This window comes from Phaseolus vulgaris, chromosome 7 (assembly GCF_051622355.1).
Source record: "Phaseolus vulgaris cultivar YP4 chromosome 7, ASM5162235v1, whole genome shotgun sequence".
NCBI classification, from domain to species: domain Eukaryota; kingdom Viridiplantae; phylum Streptophyta; class Magnoliopsida; order Fabales; family Fabaceae; genus Phaseolus; species Phaseolus vulgaris.
The window spans coordinates 15,261,918-15,279,979 of record NC_143504.1 but is presented as its reverse complement, the minus strand read 5'-3'; the positions used below and the strand labels follow the sequence as shown (position 1 = coordinate 15,279,979).

The 18,062-nt window shown below is 41.0% G+C and overlaps 1 protein-coding gene across 1 annotated transcript; it reads right to left on the bottom strand.

Moving 5' to 3' along the window:
• Positions 1-4,305: 4,305 nt before the first annotated feature.
• Positions 4,306-5,600, bottom strand: LOC137829178 (uncharacterized). Its single transcript, XM_090304744.1, has 2 exons — positions 4,904-5,600; positions 4,306-4,688 (listed from the first exon to the last, which is right to left on the bottom strand). Exons 1-2 carry the CDS (start codon positions 5,598-5,600, stop codon positions 4,306-4,308), a joined length of 1,080 nt encoding a protein of 359 aa, XP_090160870.1.
• Between the last annotated feature and the right edge of the window lie 12,462 nt (positions 5,601-18,062).

Sequence of the window (18,062 nt, the reverse complement as noted above, 5' to 3'; positions counted from 1 at the left end):
CCTGGCCTTCAACATCCTTCAAAGGGTTCGGATTCTTCAAAGCTTGAACACCACTTGGTTCAACAAGCCGAACCTTGCTATTCGCACTTGGCGCCCACATTCGAGGGGGAGACGTCCTAAACGGAAGCTGCCACTCCCTCTCGAGGTGTCTAAACACCAAAACGACAGGTTCATCGCTGGCCGAATCTTGCTGTTCGCACTTGGCGCCCACACTTGAGGGGGAGGCGTCCTAAACGGAAGCTGCCATTCCCTCTCGAGGTGTCTGAACACCAAAACGACAAGTTCGTCACTGCATTGCACAAAAAATTTGAGAATATACTTCAATCGAAATTTTATTGGGAGACCTCGTTAAAAAAACCCCTAAAAAGGGAAAAAGAGCGTAGTCTTGAAACTGTGTACAATGCTAGAGTTCAACTGAAATAAAACTTGAGATTGGCCGCGTTCCAAGTACGAGGAATTGCGCCTCCTCCAAAGTCTCAAGTCTGTACGCCCAGTTGCCAAGGACCTCCGTCACCCTGAAAGGACCCGTCCACTTGGGGGACAACTTGTTCTCCAACTGATATGGGTGAGCCTTCCGCATCACCAGGTCGGCGACCTGGAACTGGCGGGGTCTCAGCTTCGAGCTGTGCTTGTACTCCACCCTTCTCTTTAGCGCCTCAGCTTTAATTCTTGCCTACTCTCTAACCTCATCCAATAGATCTAGGTTCACCTTTCTCTCTTCGTTGGACTCCTCCGCCACGAAACTCTGGAAACGTGGTGAGCTCTCCTAGATCTCTACTGGAATCATTATGTCCGACCCGTACACTAAGCTGAAGGGTGTCTCTCTGGTGGTGGACTGAGGTGTGGTGTGGTAAGCCCACACTATTCTAGGAACCTCTTCTGCCCAGGTCCCTTTGGCCCTCTCAAGCCTCCTCTTCAGGCCCCTGAGTAGGACTCTGTTGGCAGACTCAACCTGCCCATTTGTCTGGGGGTGCTCAACTGATGCGAACACTTGCTTTATTCCGACCTTTGCGCACAGCTTGCTCAGTTGTTGGCCCACAAACTGTGTGTCATTGTCAGAAACTAGACGCCTCGGCACACCAAAGCGGCATACTATATTCTTCCACACGAAGTGTTGGATCTAGTGAGTTGTAATCTGTGCTACTGGCTCAGCCTCTTTCCACTTCGTGAAGTACTCTATGGCCACTACAAGGTACTTCATCTGTCTTACCGCCAAAGGAAAGGGCCCCAAAATGTCGATTCCCCATGTGTGCAATGGCCACGGGCTATAAATCGACCTCAACTCTTCTGGCGGCGCATTGTGCCAGTCAACGTGCTGTTGACAATGCTTTCACTGCTGGGCGTACCTCGTGCAATCTTCTCTCACTGTTGACCAGTAATAATCTGCACGAACGACCTTCGATGCCAAGGACCGACCTCCAACATGGCTACCACAAATCCCCTCGTGGAGATCTGCCATTATTCGTGTACACTGGTCTCCGCTCACACACACACCAAAATCGGGTGGGTGAACCCATGTTTGAACAACTTCCCGTCGACGAGGGTGTATTTGGCGGAGTTCCTCTTTATCTTCTTGGCTTCCGCGGGCTCCAATGGAAGTATCCCATCGGCTAGATAGTGCCTATAGGGTGTCATCCATGTGTCACCCTCAACTATGCATATCTACATTGGCTCCCCCTCCAAGACCGGGTAAGGGCTTACATTGGGCGTTCTCAGCGTCTCCTGAGTCAACGACCGATGAATCCTCGTCCTTTCTCTAGCCGTGCTGACCTGATGAATGCCCACCATGTTATCAGCAACGAATGTTTGCGATGCCTTGAGGGTTTCCTGTATGACCGTCCTCTACCTTATCCCCTTGCCCGAACTGGCAAGCTTGACTAGCAAGTCAGCTCGGGCATTCTGCTCCCTTGGGACGTGCATTAGCTCAAACACTTTGGGACGTGCACTAGCTCAAACACTGCGAACGAGCCCTTCAGAATCTGGACGTACCCCAAGTACGCGGCCATTTGTGGATCTTTGGCTTGATATTCCCCGGTCACCTGACCTGTGACTAAAAGGGAATCGCTCTTTGCCAACAAGCTCTGCGCTCCCATCTCTTTAGCCAAAAGCATCCTGACTATGAGGGCTTCATACTCTGCCTGATTATTGCTGGCCTTGAAAGCGAACCTTAGGGCCTACTCAATCAACAACCGGTTTGGTCCTTCCAAGATCAAGCCAGCTCCACTACCTTGTTGGTTGGAGGATCCATCCATGAAGAGCACCCATCTGAAGTTGGCTTCCTCCTCTTGCTGTGCATCCACCGAGGAGAGCTCCACCACAAAGTCCGCATATACCTAGCCTTGATGGGGCCTCGGGGCTCATACTGGACATCGAACTCCGAAAGTTCCACCCCCCAACGCACCATCCTTCCTGCCACGTTCGGTTTCTGCAACACCTTCCGGATAGGTAAGTCCGTCATCACCACCACTGTGAAACTCTAGAAGTAATGACAAAGTCTCCTAGCCGAGAACACCACGACCATGGCTTCCTTCTCTAGGGTTTGGTTTCTCACCTCTGGCCCTTGCAATACTTTGCTTACAAAGTATATTGGTTTTTGTACTTGGTCCTGCTCTTGGATGAGGACCGAATTGATCGCCCGTTCCGTCACAACGAAGTACAATTGGAGCGACGTGCCCAACTGTGGCTTGCACAACACGGGAAGGGTGGCCAGATACTCCTTTAATTTGAGGAAGGCCTCCTCGCACTCTTCGGTCCACACGAACTGGCTATTCCTCCTCAAACACTGGAAGTAGGGGTGGCTCTTGTCCCCTCCAACTGATACAAATCTGGACAGGACGCCAATCAACTCTGTCAACTGCTGCACCTCCTTCACCGAGACCGGGCTTCTCATGGCAAGGATTGCGGCGCACTTCTCCGGCTTCGCCTCTATCCCACGCTCGGTGAGCAGGAAACCCAAGAACTTACCCGCTTCCACCTCGAACACACACTTCTCGGGGTTCAAATTCAACCAGTACTTAGCTATTATCGCAAATAGCTCTTCTAGATCAGTCACATGCTGATCCCTCACCTGCGAGGTTACCACCATATCGTCCACATAGGCCAGCACATTCCGACCTATCATGGGTGCAAGGACCCTATCCATCAGCCTCTAGTAGTTGGCACCCGCATTCTTCATCCCAAAGGGCATCACCGTGTAGCAATAACAAGACATCTCGGTCATGAACGCTGTCTTGCACTCGTCCTTGGGGTGCATCTTAATCTGGTTGTACCCAGAGAAAGTGTCTAAGAAACTAAGCATCCTACAGCCCAAGGCATTGTCCACTAAGGCGTCGATGCTTGGCAAGGGGTACGAGTCCTTCGGGCATGCCTTGTTAAGGTCGGTAAGTCCACGCACATTCTCCATTTCCCGTTGGCCTTCTTTACCAAGACCATGTTGGCCAACCACTCAGGGTATTGGATCTCCCTTATATGGCTGACGTTCAGCAACTTCCTCGTTTCTTCCTTTGTGACCTGCCGCCTTTCTTCATTGAACTTCCTTCTTCTCTAGCGGACGAGCCTGACCTAGGGGTCCATGGTGAGGCGGTGACACAGAAAATCTGGGTCTATGTCTGGCATGTCCGAGGCGGACCGTGCGAAAGCGTCTAGATGTCGTGTTATCACCCCAGCAAGTTGGTCTTGCTCCTCTCTGCCCAGTGACTTACCAAGCTTGAACATTCTGCCCCAATCCGCCTCTCCACGATATCCCCTGCGGGCTCGGGTCGCCTCCCCCGGACGCTCTTTGCACAGGAGATCTCTGTACGGGCGTCCCCGTCACTGCTGGTAGGGCGCTCTGCAACCATGAACACCCCCTCTTGGTCTTGAGGCTATTTTCATAACACCTCTTAGCCTCTTGTTGGTCCGACTTGATGGTTATCACCTTCCCACTCAAGTCCGGCAACCTCATCTTCATGTGGCGTGTTGATCCTACCGCCCTCAGCCTATTCAAAGCTGGCCTTCCCAACAGAATATATAGGTCGAGATAGCGTTAACCACCGAGTACCTTATGTTCTCCGTGCGGGATGCAACGCCATCCGTAAAGGTTGTCCTCAGCTCCAAATGCCCCTGCACCTCCACCTGGTCTCCCGCGAAGCCATACACACAACCAATGTAGGGCCTCAACTGGTCGAGAGATAACTACAGCTTGTTAAAGGTAGACCAAAACATAACATTCGCTGAGCTGCCTTGGTCCACTAGCACTCGGTGTACCTTCCTCCCTACATTTACCACAGAAATCACCAAAGGGTCATTGTCATGGGGAATGACGTCTCAAAGATCGACCTTTGTGAAAGTAAGGTTGATGTCGAGAACGTCACATGCCACTTGCGCCTTTACTGACATTACTGATGGTGCATACTTCTTGCGCTGAGAAGCAGTGCACCCTCCACCTGAGAAACCCCCCGAGATGGTGTGGATCTCGCCGTGAACGGGCATCTCATGCCTCTGGTTCTCACCTGACGTTGTTAGGGTCTCAGCCTTCTGGGGCTCTGCCAGGTATTCGTTTAGGAACCCACTCTTCACCAGCTCGTCCAACTGGTGTCCCAACGCCAAGCAGTTGTGTATGGGATGACCAAACGCTTGGTGAAACTCGCACCAAGCCTCCTTGTGAGGTTCTAGCTTCTTGACAGTCTTGGACGACATCTTCAACCTCTCTGCTATGTGGGGCACAACTATCAAATCCTTCAAAATTATGCCTCACAGGCTTATTCTCCCTTGCGCGCCCCCTAGTCTGAGGCTTCCTAGGTTCGTAAGGCTGCTTCTTCGTGAGGGCCCTCTTTTCTGTTGTAGCCTCACGCACTCTCACGGGTTGTGCACGCGCCGACGCTCGTGGGCGCGTGGGAACAACACACGCGCGCTTCTCATTTACCTCCCCTTCTGCTGCGATGTGAGCCACCGCTTGACGCCATCTCAGCGAAAGTTTTGGAGCGATTTTTGATGAGTGATTCACTGAAAGGCCCTGTACAAATCCCCTTTCTGAACTCGTGAACCATCATCGTTTCATCCTTGGTGTTAAGCTTCACCACCTGTGCCCCAAAACAGTTAACAAACTCCTTCAGCGACTCACCCTGGTACTGTCTTACGTCGAAAAAATCGTAAGAGTTGGGTGGGGGAGCGCGATTCGCAATGTACTGCTCCCTGAACAACTTCGACAACTGGGCAAATGACGTCACGTGGCCATCAGGGAGGCTGATGAACCAATCCATCGTCGTCCCTACCAGCGTGCTCATGAACAATTTACACCTTACTGCATCAGAAACACCAACCAGCATCATCTGCGTACGGAAGGCTGTGAGATGGGCCTCTGAATCCTCCATCCCTGTGAACGTGGCTTTCGGTCCCACGAACGTAGTTGGTATCACAACATCCATAATCGCCTGGGAAAAAGGCATGGGTAATTCCATGGGAGGTGTAGCACAATCTGGTTCCTCCGCTTCACGATCCCTTGCCTGATTTTGCAAATGACGCTGCAACTCTTCATTGGTTCGGTGTAACTCTTCGTTTCCTGCTTGCGACGTAGCCAGATCAATCTGGATGCGTTCTTGATCAGCTCTTGACGCTGCCATCGCTTCTTGAAGGCCCTGCATCATCTCCATAACTTGTTGTAGGGTAAGATCTGCGCCTCCATTTGGCGCAGCAGATCCTTGCCTCGTATTCCTCATCTTGATCGATTCTTGATGAATCTTTCTCAATTCTTGAGGTTGGGACAATCGTTTTAGATCGTGCCCCACGGTGGGCATCAAATGTTCCCGCCGATTGACCTAAAGCGTCTTCATGCACCTACGACAATCTCGCGTCCAAGAACCCCTGCGTCCCTACATGCTTCTTCTCTGATTGAATCACCTGAAAAACAAGAGACAAAGGGCGCCCTTGCGGCCGTTTGCACTCCGACGCTCAAGTCAAACTCCAGTGCAATGAAACACCAAAAACTCTTAACTCTGAGAGCTCTGTGTGTGTATTCTCTCTGTGTGTTACTTCGCGTTAGAATTGTGTACCTTGTTATGTTGGTTGTTGCCCTTTATATACCCTAGTGTTTCTCCCCTTTTCGCTAAATGTAGTTAGGTTTATTGTAGGTGCGCCTTAGCGTCACTAACACCCGTTCTGAGGGCCATCTAGTGCGTAAGACTCCCTTTCCGGAGTGCAACCTCCACAGGATGACCACTTGGGTGCCAACTCATGCGCCCAATCTCTAAGGTCATCTGCCCTGGGAGTGCCCTAGCCGTTCACGTGCCATACATGCAGATCACCCCTGGAACGTGACCCTTACGAGTCGTCTCTTTCCCAGTGGCTCTTTGAATGTGTCGCACCCTACCGCGTCATCCACACCCCATGCATGGACCCTCCGTGATCTAGGCCTCTCCCTTACTGTTAACTGGAGTGTGGCTTGGAAACCACCTTTTTCGGCCCATCTTTATTGTTTGGGTTACCGAGGTCTGAGGCCTCCACGCCCTTCACCTTGATGTCGCCCCCTCCTCGGCTACCCTCACTCGCGTGCTTCGCGAGACACTGGCCCGTCCTCCCAACCTCCCAGTGGACCCACCCTTCGGGGCCCCGCCATGACTATGGTCAACGCCGAATCCGAGGACTGGTCGGTACAAAACCTAATTGAATAAATTTTACCTTGTAGTTGGGACAACCCCAAAAAAAATTTCCGCATTTTTTTCTGTTGTTACTATTCTCAAAACAACAAACTGTCTACAATCACAAATAAGAGCAACAAAGGCATTTGTGCTCCCAGTAGCATGGGTAAAAGTACCACGTTTTTGCCCACTACAACTAGTACAACTAGAGGACGATGTGTTCTGATACGCAGACATTGAAGGCCACTTAACCAATGTTGTTGCAGTTCCGTATTAGGTAATGGAACCCAAATATGATTTATGCATAATAGAAATAAAATGTTAAAAAAGTTGCATTCAAAACAATATGATTATGTAAATAAGTAGCATGAAAAGTACCATAAAACCTTAATATTAAATAACAATTTGTCAATGTTCAACGTAAAAAATAACAATAACAATAACAATTCATTAATGTTCAACATGAAAATTAGAAATAAAAATAACAATGACAATAACAATAACATAATGATAACACAACCAATGGCCTTGATGACGTCGAATGTCATTCAGGGTATCCTCAACTTGGTTCATCCTTTGATCAACCCTGTCAATTCGGGTATTCATGTTTTGTATCCCGAACAAAATTTGGGTTAACAATTCGGTTTGATTGGGGATTGCTGGCTCAGGTTGATCACCTTCAACATGTTGTTGTGGCAATGATCCTCTTCATCATCTTCTTCGTCATCCTGCTGAGGCCTACCAAGTTGCCATACACCATTGAGCAGGAATATATTTAATTTCGTCATATTCTTTTTCCCAAAATAATGATTCCAGCCTAGCATTATTACTTGCTCATTTGACAAGTCGAAGTCATAAACCTGCAAGATGCATGTTATCAAAATTCAATACGGCAGAGGCATGTTATTATCTCAACATTTCATCATGTGTTGCATGATGTAATGTAGCCAATTAATCAATATATTATTTTTGATGCACCACATCATGAAAATATCTTCATTTAATAGTTGTGCGAAGTTGCTTCCACGAGGGCACAAGATATGCACCCATGTGTAATGTAATAGTCGATCATTCATTTTCAGACTATCGGCATTTCTAACATTCTGACTTTGAACATCTTCACGAATCATGGACGATAATGCTCAGGCTCGATCATAATTATATTCCTCAGGGATCGTCCTAGGGGTTAACTTAACACCGGCATACCTGAGATCGACAATGTTCATCTAATCCAATTGATTAATGTGTATTCGCTTTCCACAAATCCCAATGGCAATGTCACCAAGATGTGTGATCATCTTCATATTTGTATAAAACACTCAAACCAAGTCCTCATAAACTGGAAGTTTCATTCCAAGGAAAGTTGTAAACGTTGGAAATTCAAAAAGGTTTTGGAATTCAAACCCTGGAGCAACAAAAAATGGAGAATGCATAGCTTTTGGGGATATGACTAGTCTTCCATGAAACAAACATATTTTCAAGCATCATCATTTGTCGTATTAAAGTAAAGTATCTTGAATCCCGTTGTTGGGGGAGGAGGAACGACATGATCTTCTGCTGGCGCTTTACCCTTACGGTTTCTGTGGCGTTTCTGAGATGATGATGCCATGTATAACGTAATTACTACAATATATAAAAAAAATGAAATGTTCATGACATGAAATATGAAACCCAATTTTAAGTAAAGGAAAGTTATGATAATAGCATAAACTGAATAGTAGAAGTTATCAAACACAATAGTACAACTTCATAAACAAAATATTACATTACCCTAGAAAGGACAATACTAGAAGTCCTCAAGTACAATACTAAAACTTGTGATCATAATTATCCAACAACAAACATAGATGGACAAATTACACAACAAGTCAAATAAAATAAAACTACAACATGTAACTGAAAGACATGAAGGTAACGCGGACACAAATATATGAAATCAACGCCTAATCATAAATGCAAACAACTTTGTCATATGATGCTCATATGACATCCCAAATAATTTCTTAACTCTTTCTGGATGCTCACACAAAAACTCGTAGGATTGATCCATGACTTGTTCATCCTGGATGTTAAGCTCCACTAGCATTGCCCAAATATCAAACTCAGAGAATTGGTACGATGCATGGCGATAATGATAGTGTACATGCTCAGCATATAAGTCGTTTCTTCATCTAATTTTCGCAGTTATATCTTGTGTTGTGATTGCTTGTGTACGAGCAATGTCAACCAACTGAGACGCATTCTGATTTCCATCTTTCATTGAGGAAACACATTGTTCAAATTTCTTTTCTAAACTTTTTCTGTTTTTTTAATTACTAGAACATTTTTTATAATCTCATTAATTATAAGATTATTAATTTATGTAAAATCTAAAAGAAAAAATCCTAAACATTAAAAATTTCTATTTCCATTATGTAAAAATATATTTTTAAAAGAAAAATATATATTTTTAATAAACAATTAAATGTTAAAAAAATAAGAACTATCTACATATATTATTAAAAATTCTAATTTGTTCTCTAAAATTTATCTGTTTTTTTAATTACTAGAACATTTTTTATAATCTTTTTAACTATAAGATTAATAATTTATGTAAAATCTATAAAAAAAAAGCCCTAAACATTAAAAATTTCTATTTCCATTCAGTAAAAATATATTTTTAAAATAAATAAATCTATTTTTAATAAACAATTAAATGTTAAAAAAATAAGAACTATCTACATATATTATTAAAAATTCTAATTTCTTCTCTAAACTTTTTTTTAATTACTACAACATTTTGTATAATTTTTTTAATGATAACATTAATACTTTATGTAAAATTAAAAAAAAAACTAAACATTATAAATTTTTATTTCCATTCTGTTAAAATATTAATTTTAAATAAAAAAATTCAAATTTTTATAAAGAATTAACACGTACACAAAATAATAACTATCTACATTTATTATTAAAAATCAAAATTCTTCTCTAGACTTTTAGCTGTTTTTTTTATTTTATTTACTACAACATTTTCTATAATTTTTTTAATTATAACATTAATAATTTATGTCAAATATAAAAAAACACTACAAATTACAAATTTTTATTTTCATTCTGGAAACATATTCATTTTAAATAAATAAATATATATTTTTTATAAAGAATTAAATGTTTCAAAAAATAATAACTATCTACATTTATTATTAAAAATTCAAATTTCTTATCTAAATTTTTTTGCTTTCTTTAGTTACTACAACATTTATTTTAATTTATAAGATTAATAATTTATGTAAAATGTAAAAATAAAAACCGTACACATTACAAATATCTATTTCTATTTTATAAAAATATTCATTTTAAATAAAGAAATATTTTTCTTATAAACAATTAAAAAAAATAATAACTATCTACACATATTATTTAAAATTAAAATTTTCTCCATAAAATAAAAATCTTCAAAAATATAATAATAAATGACATAAACAACTTAACATGGAAAATTAATTTACTAACTTTTTAACACAAATAACTACTCTAAACCTTAGACAAATTAAATTACAAAATCATAATCTTAAAAAATTAATATAAATCTAAACCAAAAATTTAAAACACAAACAAAAAATACATATAAAAATAAAAAAGAACCTGAACAACCGAAGAAGAATATCAATTCAACTAGGATGAACAAGAGCACCACAAGAATACATTACAAAGCTGTGCCTAAAAAAACAAAAATAAGCAATACAAAAATTCAAAAATCTAGAAAAAAATTTAACATAACCGACTATCCCATGCCTTATAGAAATAACATAATCGATTATCCACAGAATTCAAAGACATAATCGATTATTTTTACAGCTAAAAAATCCACATAATCTATTATCCAAAGAATTCACATACATAATCGATTATTTTTCAACAGTTAAACAAGTCACATAATCGATTAATCAAACACATAATCGATTACCCTCACTTTAACACATATAACATAATCCATTATGCTCGACAAAAACATAACAATAATCAATTATGCCACGAGCATAATCGATTATCCATTATTTTTTAAACCATAATCGATTATCCATTATTTTTTAAACCATAATCGATTATGCACTTAGTTCTTTTTCAATGATAATCGATTATCTGCAATAAAAAACCAAGTCAATGTTAACCTCAGATCAAACAACCACTGCGAAACTCACCCCTTCTATACTATGATGCCTCACGAACCTTTTCAAGGCCAGTTTAAACCAATTCACAAGTCTGTAAATATATTTTGAGTTTCTTTCACTGAATTCTGAAGTTTCAAAGCACTACTGCTTTTATATACAACTGAAACAACAATTAACAGGCACCCATCTACTTCACCCGCTGCCTGTGTTCGTCAAGGGATTGGGCTTCCTCGCTCGCCACGATTTCCGCAACAATGCCTCTACACATTCTGCTTCTTCTTCTTCCCTCAGACTCTTCCGTTCGTTAGGGTTAGCCACTCACCACACTCAACGTGCAAATTATACCACCTTCGGAAATTGACCGAGTTGAAGTAGTTTTTCTTTATGTCGGATAAAAAATATATTATAAGATTTACTTCTCATTTACTTTTGTGATGAAATCATGAGAATTCAAAATCAAGTTTGATCAAAATATTTGCGAAATAAATTTCATCCAAACATACACTTGTTAGGCCGAAGAAGCTAAAAGATAGAAACTATGATTATAATAATTAGTGAAATGAGTGTGCGTTTGTTTTGAATTGAGGAAGTTCAGTGAGAGAAAAAAAAATGGGAAGGACATGGAGAGGGAGAATGATACTTTTCATGAACTATTTGATTTATGCGCATTATATTATTGGTTTGATAGAAAAAGTTGCGTTGTGATGGATCACTGTTATCATGTGAAAACATGGTTGTAGTTGACAAGGGAGCAAAACAATAAACCCTGAGAATTTTGTATAACTTGATGCACTAGTTAACTTCCGAGCAAGGTTCCAAAGAATGGCTGTGACTGCGAATGTGCCCTCATTGATTGCTTTTGCCTGCAATTTCTCACAATGTTAAGGATCGCGCAGAAATCATCACTGCAAGTGTTAAGGCCGTTGTTAGATGTCGCAATCATAAAATTGTTAGTTTTGGAGTCATCCTCTTCCTCGTTTGCATGCAACTGGTATCTTCTATGGTGACTTTCTGTTGCTCTTTTCCACATGAGTCCATGCCTGTTTTTAAGCTGCTAATTGAATGCCTTAAGTATCTTCCGCATGAAGGATCTGAAGTAAGTGTAATTACGAGAATAAGCATTGGATATGTTGTGTTAAATTAGTTCTTTGTTCGTTTTGTTTTATTAGTTTAGTGATAAGTGGAGTGAAATGATTATCTTGTTGCTGTTTTGTTTTCGGACCTTCCCAGGACTACAGGAAATTAATATTTATTGTAGAACATATGGTGGAGGCATATATAGTTGTACTGAAATCTTTGGCTGGAAAGAAATCAGTATGTCCCTTGTAATTTAAACTTCTCATTTGCGTTCCTTGCTTTTATGATGATGTTTTATACTTCAATTTAATTAATGCCTTGCCCTTGTATTTTTGTTGATCCCTGTTAGCAGCTGATAACTGAAGCTCAACTGTGTGCTGTTGAATTTCTGGAAACAATTCTTTCTCTATCTACATGTCTTCAATGGCACCCTGGTGGTCATGAGCCCGTATGTGAACTCTTTATGCGCTTGTTAACTGTACAGAAAGATATTGGGTTAGCATGGTTACCTGGTTTGTTATCAACTATTGTATCATTATTCATAATCATTGTTCAATCAGAACTTCAACACGAAAAAATTTCTATACTGAAACTCCTTCTCTTGATCCTTTTCTATAGCTGTCTCGATTATGAGGTTTATGCATGCATGCAAGTCGAATGCATTTGTACATGTAGGATACTGTTTTTTTTTTTCATTTTCCATCTAGTTCTAAGTCAATCTCTAAAGTGTTCATATTTCATATTTTCATGGAAAAGATGTTTGTGAATTTTCCAGGATACTGGTCTTGCATAATCTTTCTTTGTCTAGTTGCAAAGAATTGGGTTCAGGATTTTTGGCGGTACTTGGCACTAGGGCTAAGTTTACAATATGCACACCACCTGTATATGATTCCACTGAAACATTTCTTTTTGACTCTTTCTGTAAAATGCTCTCTGCTCGAATTCATAAAATAATCCCACTAAGTATGCTCATTTGATACTGCTGTTAGTATCATCATTTTTTATAACTTATTTATTGTAATAATTTGTTGTTAACGATGCAGATGCTGTTATAAGCGGGACTGAATTCTCTTTATTATTTGAAGAGACTTTGTTTCTTCTTCCCATTCTTAGTCTCATGTCTTCCCCTTCCAAATCTGTTAAAGGATTGACAACTGATTTGCTTCACCTTTTGGAGAAGCTCTTGCCAACATGTTTGTGTTGAATAAACTTTAAATGAAATTTGTGGGTTTTAAAATTAGAAATTACTAGAAAATAGTAGAATGAGAGTTTGGATATGTAAAAGGTCAAAAGTTGTGAGTGAGATTTTAATTATGTTGTTAGTGGGGTTTTAAGGTTATAATAAAGATTTTTCTAGAAGAGCTTCCTAAAGCCTATAAATAGGATGCTCTCTCAATTCTAAAATGCACCACAGAAAGAAATACAATAGAGAGAAATACAAAGAAGAGTGTTTTCTTTAGAGAAAATTCAAGTGTGAGTGATTGCTTGTTTTACAATTTCGTATCAAGAGCCAATGACGAATGTGATGGGTCAAATACTGCTATCACGGTTATCGAAGGCGACCACATATGATAATCGGAGCATTGAAATGAAAGCTCTTCTCGGTTCTCAAGATGCATGGGAGGTGGTCGAAGAAGGTTTCGAAGAACCAACAAATACCACGGGTTATACGGCGGCTCAAACCAAGGTGTTGAAAGAGATGCGATCAAAGAATAAGGCGGCACTATACATGTTGTTCCGAGCGGTTGATGAATCGGGCTTTGAGAAGATTGCTAGTGCAACTACTTCAAAAGAAGCGTGAGATATCTTAAAAAAGGTGATCAAAGGAGCTGATCGAGTTAAGCAAGTGCGTCCACAAACTCTTCATGGCGAGTTGGAGAGCATGAAGATGATGGAGTCGGAAAGTGTATCTGACTACATTACATGTGTACAGACTGTGGTGAATCAACTCAACCGAAACGGTGAAACGTTGACCGATGCACGAGTTGTGGAGAAGATTTTGAGAACATTAACCGACAATTTTGAGAGTATTGTGTGCGCAATAGAAGAGTCAAAGGACCTAGCGACGCTCACAGTCGACGAACTTGTCGGTTCTCTCGAGGCACACGAGCAACGGAAGAAGAAGAAGAAGGAGGAAACACTCGAGCAAGCACTTCAAACCAAGGCGTCAATCAAAGACGAAAAGGTACTCTATCATCAAAGTTCTCGAAATAGAGGGCGTGGTCGTGGAAGTTGTGGAAACGGTCGTGGTGGAAAAGGAAACAGTCATGAAGGGTACTATAAGGAGAAGGAACAGTCGAGCCAACCAAATTGGCATGGAAGAGAACGTGGAAGAGGCGACCGATCGAATTATTCCAACATCGAGTGCTACAAATGTCACAAATATGGTCACTATGCGAAGGATTGCAACTCTGAAAAATGTTACAATTATGGTAAAATGGGGCATTTTGATAAAGATTGTCGTGCTGATATAAAGATAGAAGAAACAACCAACCTAGCCTTGGAAGACGAAACGAATGAAGGTGTTCTCTTGATGGCTCAAGATGAAGTCAACATTAACAGTGACACTCTGTGGTACCTCGACTCAGGAGCAAGCAACCATATGTGCGGTCACGAGTACCTATTCAAAGATATGCAAAAGATTGAAGATGGTCATGTGTCATTTGGAGATGCACCAAAGGTGGAGGTCAAAGAGCGAGGTACGGTTTGCTACTTACAAAAGGATGACTTAATTGGGTCACTCCAAGATGTTTATTACGTACCAGACCTTAAGACCAACATTTTGAGTATGAGGCAACTCACGGAGAAAGGTTACTCAATATTTTTGAAAGATCGACTACTACACTTGAAGAACAAGCAAAGGCGTTTGGTTGCTCGAGTCGAGATGGCAAGAAATCAGATGTACAAGCTAAATTTGAGAAGCATACGAGAAAAATTTTTGCAAGTCAACATAGAAGATAAGACATCACTGTGGCATCTCCGTTTTGGTCACCTACATCATGGTGGCCTAAAAGAGTTAGCGAAGAAGAATATGGTGCACGGGCTACCCAAAATGGACTACGAGGGAAAATTTTGTGAAGAATGTGTGCTCAGCAAGCATGTGAGAACCTCGTTTCCAAAGAAGGCTCAATATTGGGCTAAGCAACCTCTCGAATTGATTCATACCAACATATGTGGACCAATTACTCCAGAATCCTTCGACGGTAAAAGGTATTTCATTACCTTTATCAATGATTTCTCACGAAAGACTTGGGTTTATTTTCTGAAGGAAAAATCCGAGGCATTCGAGGTGTTCAAAAAGTTCAAGGTGATGGTGGAGAAGGCAACTAATAGACTGATCAAAGTTGTACGATCTGATAGAGGTGGCGAGTATACTTCAACGACTTTCATGGAGTATTGCGAGGAGCAAGGCATAAAGCGATTTCTAACTGCACCATACACTCCTCAACAAAATGGTGTGGCCGAGAGGAAGAACCAGACCATTCTCGACATGGTTCGATCAATGCTTAAGAGCAAAAAGATGCCAAAGGAATTTTGGGCAGAAGTTGTGCAATGCGCCATCTATGTGCAAAATCGATGTCCACAAGTGAAGTTAGATGATCAAACACCACAAGAGGCATGGAGTGGACAAAAGCCAACAGTTTCTCATCTCAAAGTGTTTGATAGTGTGGTTTATGAACACATGCCAAATCAACGAAGAACGAAGCTCGAAGACAAAAGCAAAAGGTATGTTTTTATTAGGTATGATGAGAAGACAAAAGGATACAATCTCCTTGACCCGATAAGCAAGAAGGTGATGGTGAGTTGTGATGTGCGAATAAATGAAACATGGGATTGGAACAATTCTTCAGAGCTTATGATTGAAGTTGGAGAATCATCAGTTGTTGCACCGACAAGTATAAATTCCGAAACAACCGCTGATGAAGATGAACCACGACAACCTAAAATTCGAAGTTTGCATCATTTGTATGATTCGACAAATGAGATACACCTTGTATGTCTTTTGGCAAATGCAGAAAATATCAGTTTTGAAGAGGCGGTGCGAGACAAGAAGTGGCAAACTGCCATGGATGAGGAGATTAAAGCGATTGCCCGCAACAACACATGACAGCTAACAGAATTGCTAGAGGGAAGTCAACCTATTAGTGTGAAGTGGGTATTCAAGAAAAGATGAATGCTCATGGCGAGATAGAGAGGTACAAGGCGCGACTCGTAGCGAAGGGATACAAACAAAAGGAGGGAATTGACTACGATGAGGTGTTTGCTCTCATTGTAAGAATGGAGACAATTCGATTGCTCATTTCCCAAGCGGCTCAACCACCTGGGTTGAAGAAGAAGTCTACATCGAACAACCACCTGGGTACACGAAAACCAGAGAGGAGAAGAAAGTGCTAAAATTGAAGAAGGCACTTTACGGGTTGAAGCAAGTACCGCGGGCATGGAATACTCGTATCGATACATACTTCAAGGAGAACGGGTTCAAGCAATGTCCTTACGAGCATGCTCTTTACGCAAAGAATAGTGGAGGTAACATGATATTTGTTGCTCTTTATGTTGATGATCTCATTTTTATGGGTAACAATAATGAGATGATAGAAGAGTTTAAGGGCACAATGAGACGAGAATTTGAGATGACAGATTTGGGATTGATGAAGTTTTTCCTTAGTTTTGGAGGTTAGACAAAAAGAGACGGGTATTTTTGTATCACAGGAGACATATGCAAAGGAGATTTTGAAGAAGTACAAGATGGAAAATTGCAACCCAATATCAATACCAATGGAACCAGGTGCAAAACTCTCAAAGTTCGATGGAGGAGAACGTGTCGATGCAAGTAGATACCAAAGTTTGGTAGGAAGCCTTCGTTATCTCACATGCACGAGGCCGAATCTTTCATTAAGTGTCGGCATCATAAGTCGATTCATGTAGGAATTGGTTTACTCACATTGGAAGGCATTGAAGCGAGTCCTACGGTACATCCAAGGTATTGTATCACTCAGATTGTTCTACTCAAAAGCAGAAGATTACAAGTTGGTGGGTTACTCTGACAGCGATTGGTGCGGAGACATAGATGATCGGAAAAGTACATCGGGATATGTATTCTTTATGGGCAACACAACATTTTCTTGGCTTTCAAAGAAGCAATCGATCGTGACGCTATCGACGTGTGAAGTTGAATATGTGGCAACATCTTGGTGTTTATGTCATGCTATATGGCTTAGAAACTTGTTGAGCAAGATGGAGCTAAAGCAACTAGGTGCAACTGTCATTCAAGTTGACAACAAATCAGCAATTGAGTTGGCAAAGAACCCAGTGAACCATGAAAGAAGCAAACACATTGACATTCGTTTTCACTTTATTCGTGATCATGTGAAGAAAGGAAGTGTGGAATTGGTGCATGTGGCAAGTCAGGATCAAGTTGCAGATATCTTCATAAAACCGCTACCGAAAGTCTTTTTGGACAAATTCAAGAAGATGATTGGCATGATGGATGGTAGAAACATTTAAGTTTATGGGGGAGTTTTGTTGAATGAACTTTAAATGAAATTTGTGGGTTTTAAAATTAGAAGTTACTAGAAAAGAGTAGAATGAGAGTTTGGATATGTAAAAGGTCAAAAGTTATGAGTGGGATTTTATTTATGTTGTTGGTGGGATTTTAAGGCCATAATGAAGATTTTTCTAGAAGAGTTTCCTAAAGCCTATAAATAGGATGCTCTCTCAGTTGTAAAATGCACCACAGAAAGAAATACAAAGAAGAGTGTTTTCTTTAGAGAAAATTCAAATGTGAGTGATTTCTTATTTTACCGTTTGTGGCTCCAAAAGATAAACTAATCCTTGAGGAGGGAGTTCATTATCTCAGCACACCAGGAATTATAGTTTTCAGATTGCGTCATCTGTGGTATCAAGTATTTTGTCTGGCATATCATTCATTTTTCTATTTAAACTTTTATTTATATTATCTATGCAAATTGTATATACTCACTAGTGCAGATATGTAAAACAAATGCGGCTATTTTAAATTTACAAATGCGGTCATAGAACCGCATTTGATCAGCACGCATTCGTAAATCTGGCATTTACAAATGCGGTCATATGACCGCATTCATAAATCACATTTACAAATGCGGTTACCTATAATAACCGCATTTGTATATTATTCTGAATTAGGGAGTGGGTTTGGGGTTTAGGATTTATGAATGCGGTCTTGGTAAAAACCGCA

What these genes read in the sequence shown, in the direction of transcription:
- LOC137829178 (XM_090304744.1), bottom strand. Translation starts at nt 5,600, where the DNA reads ATGGCAGCGTCAAGAGCTGATCAAGAACGCATCCAGATTGATCTGGCT. An exon ending in ACATCGCAGCAGAAGGGGAG is followed by an intron (nt 4,689 to 4,903) that starts GTAAATGAGAAG and finishes CCCACATAGCAG; the next exon opens with AGAGGTTGAAGATGTCGTCC.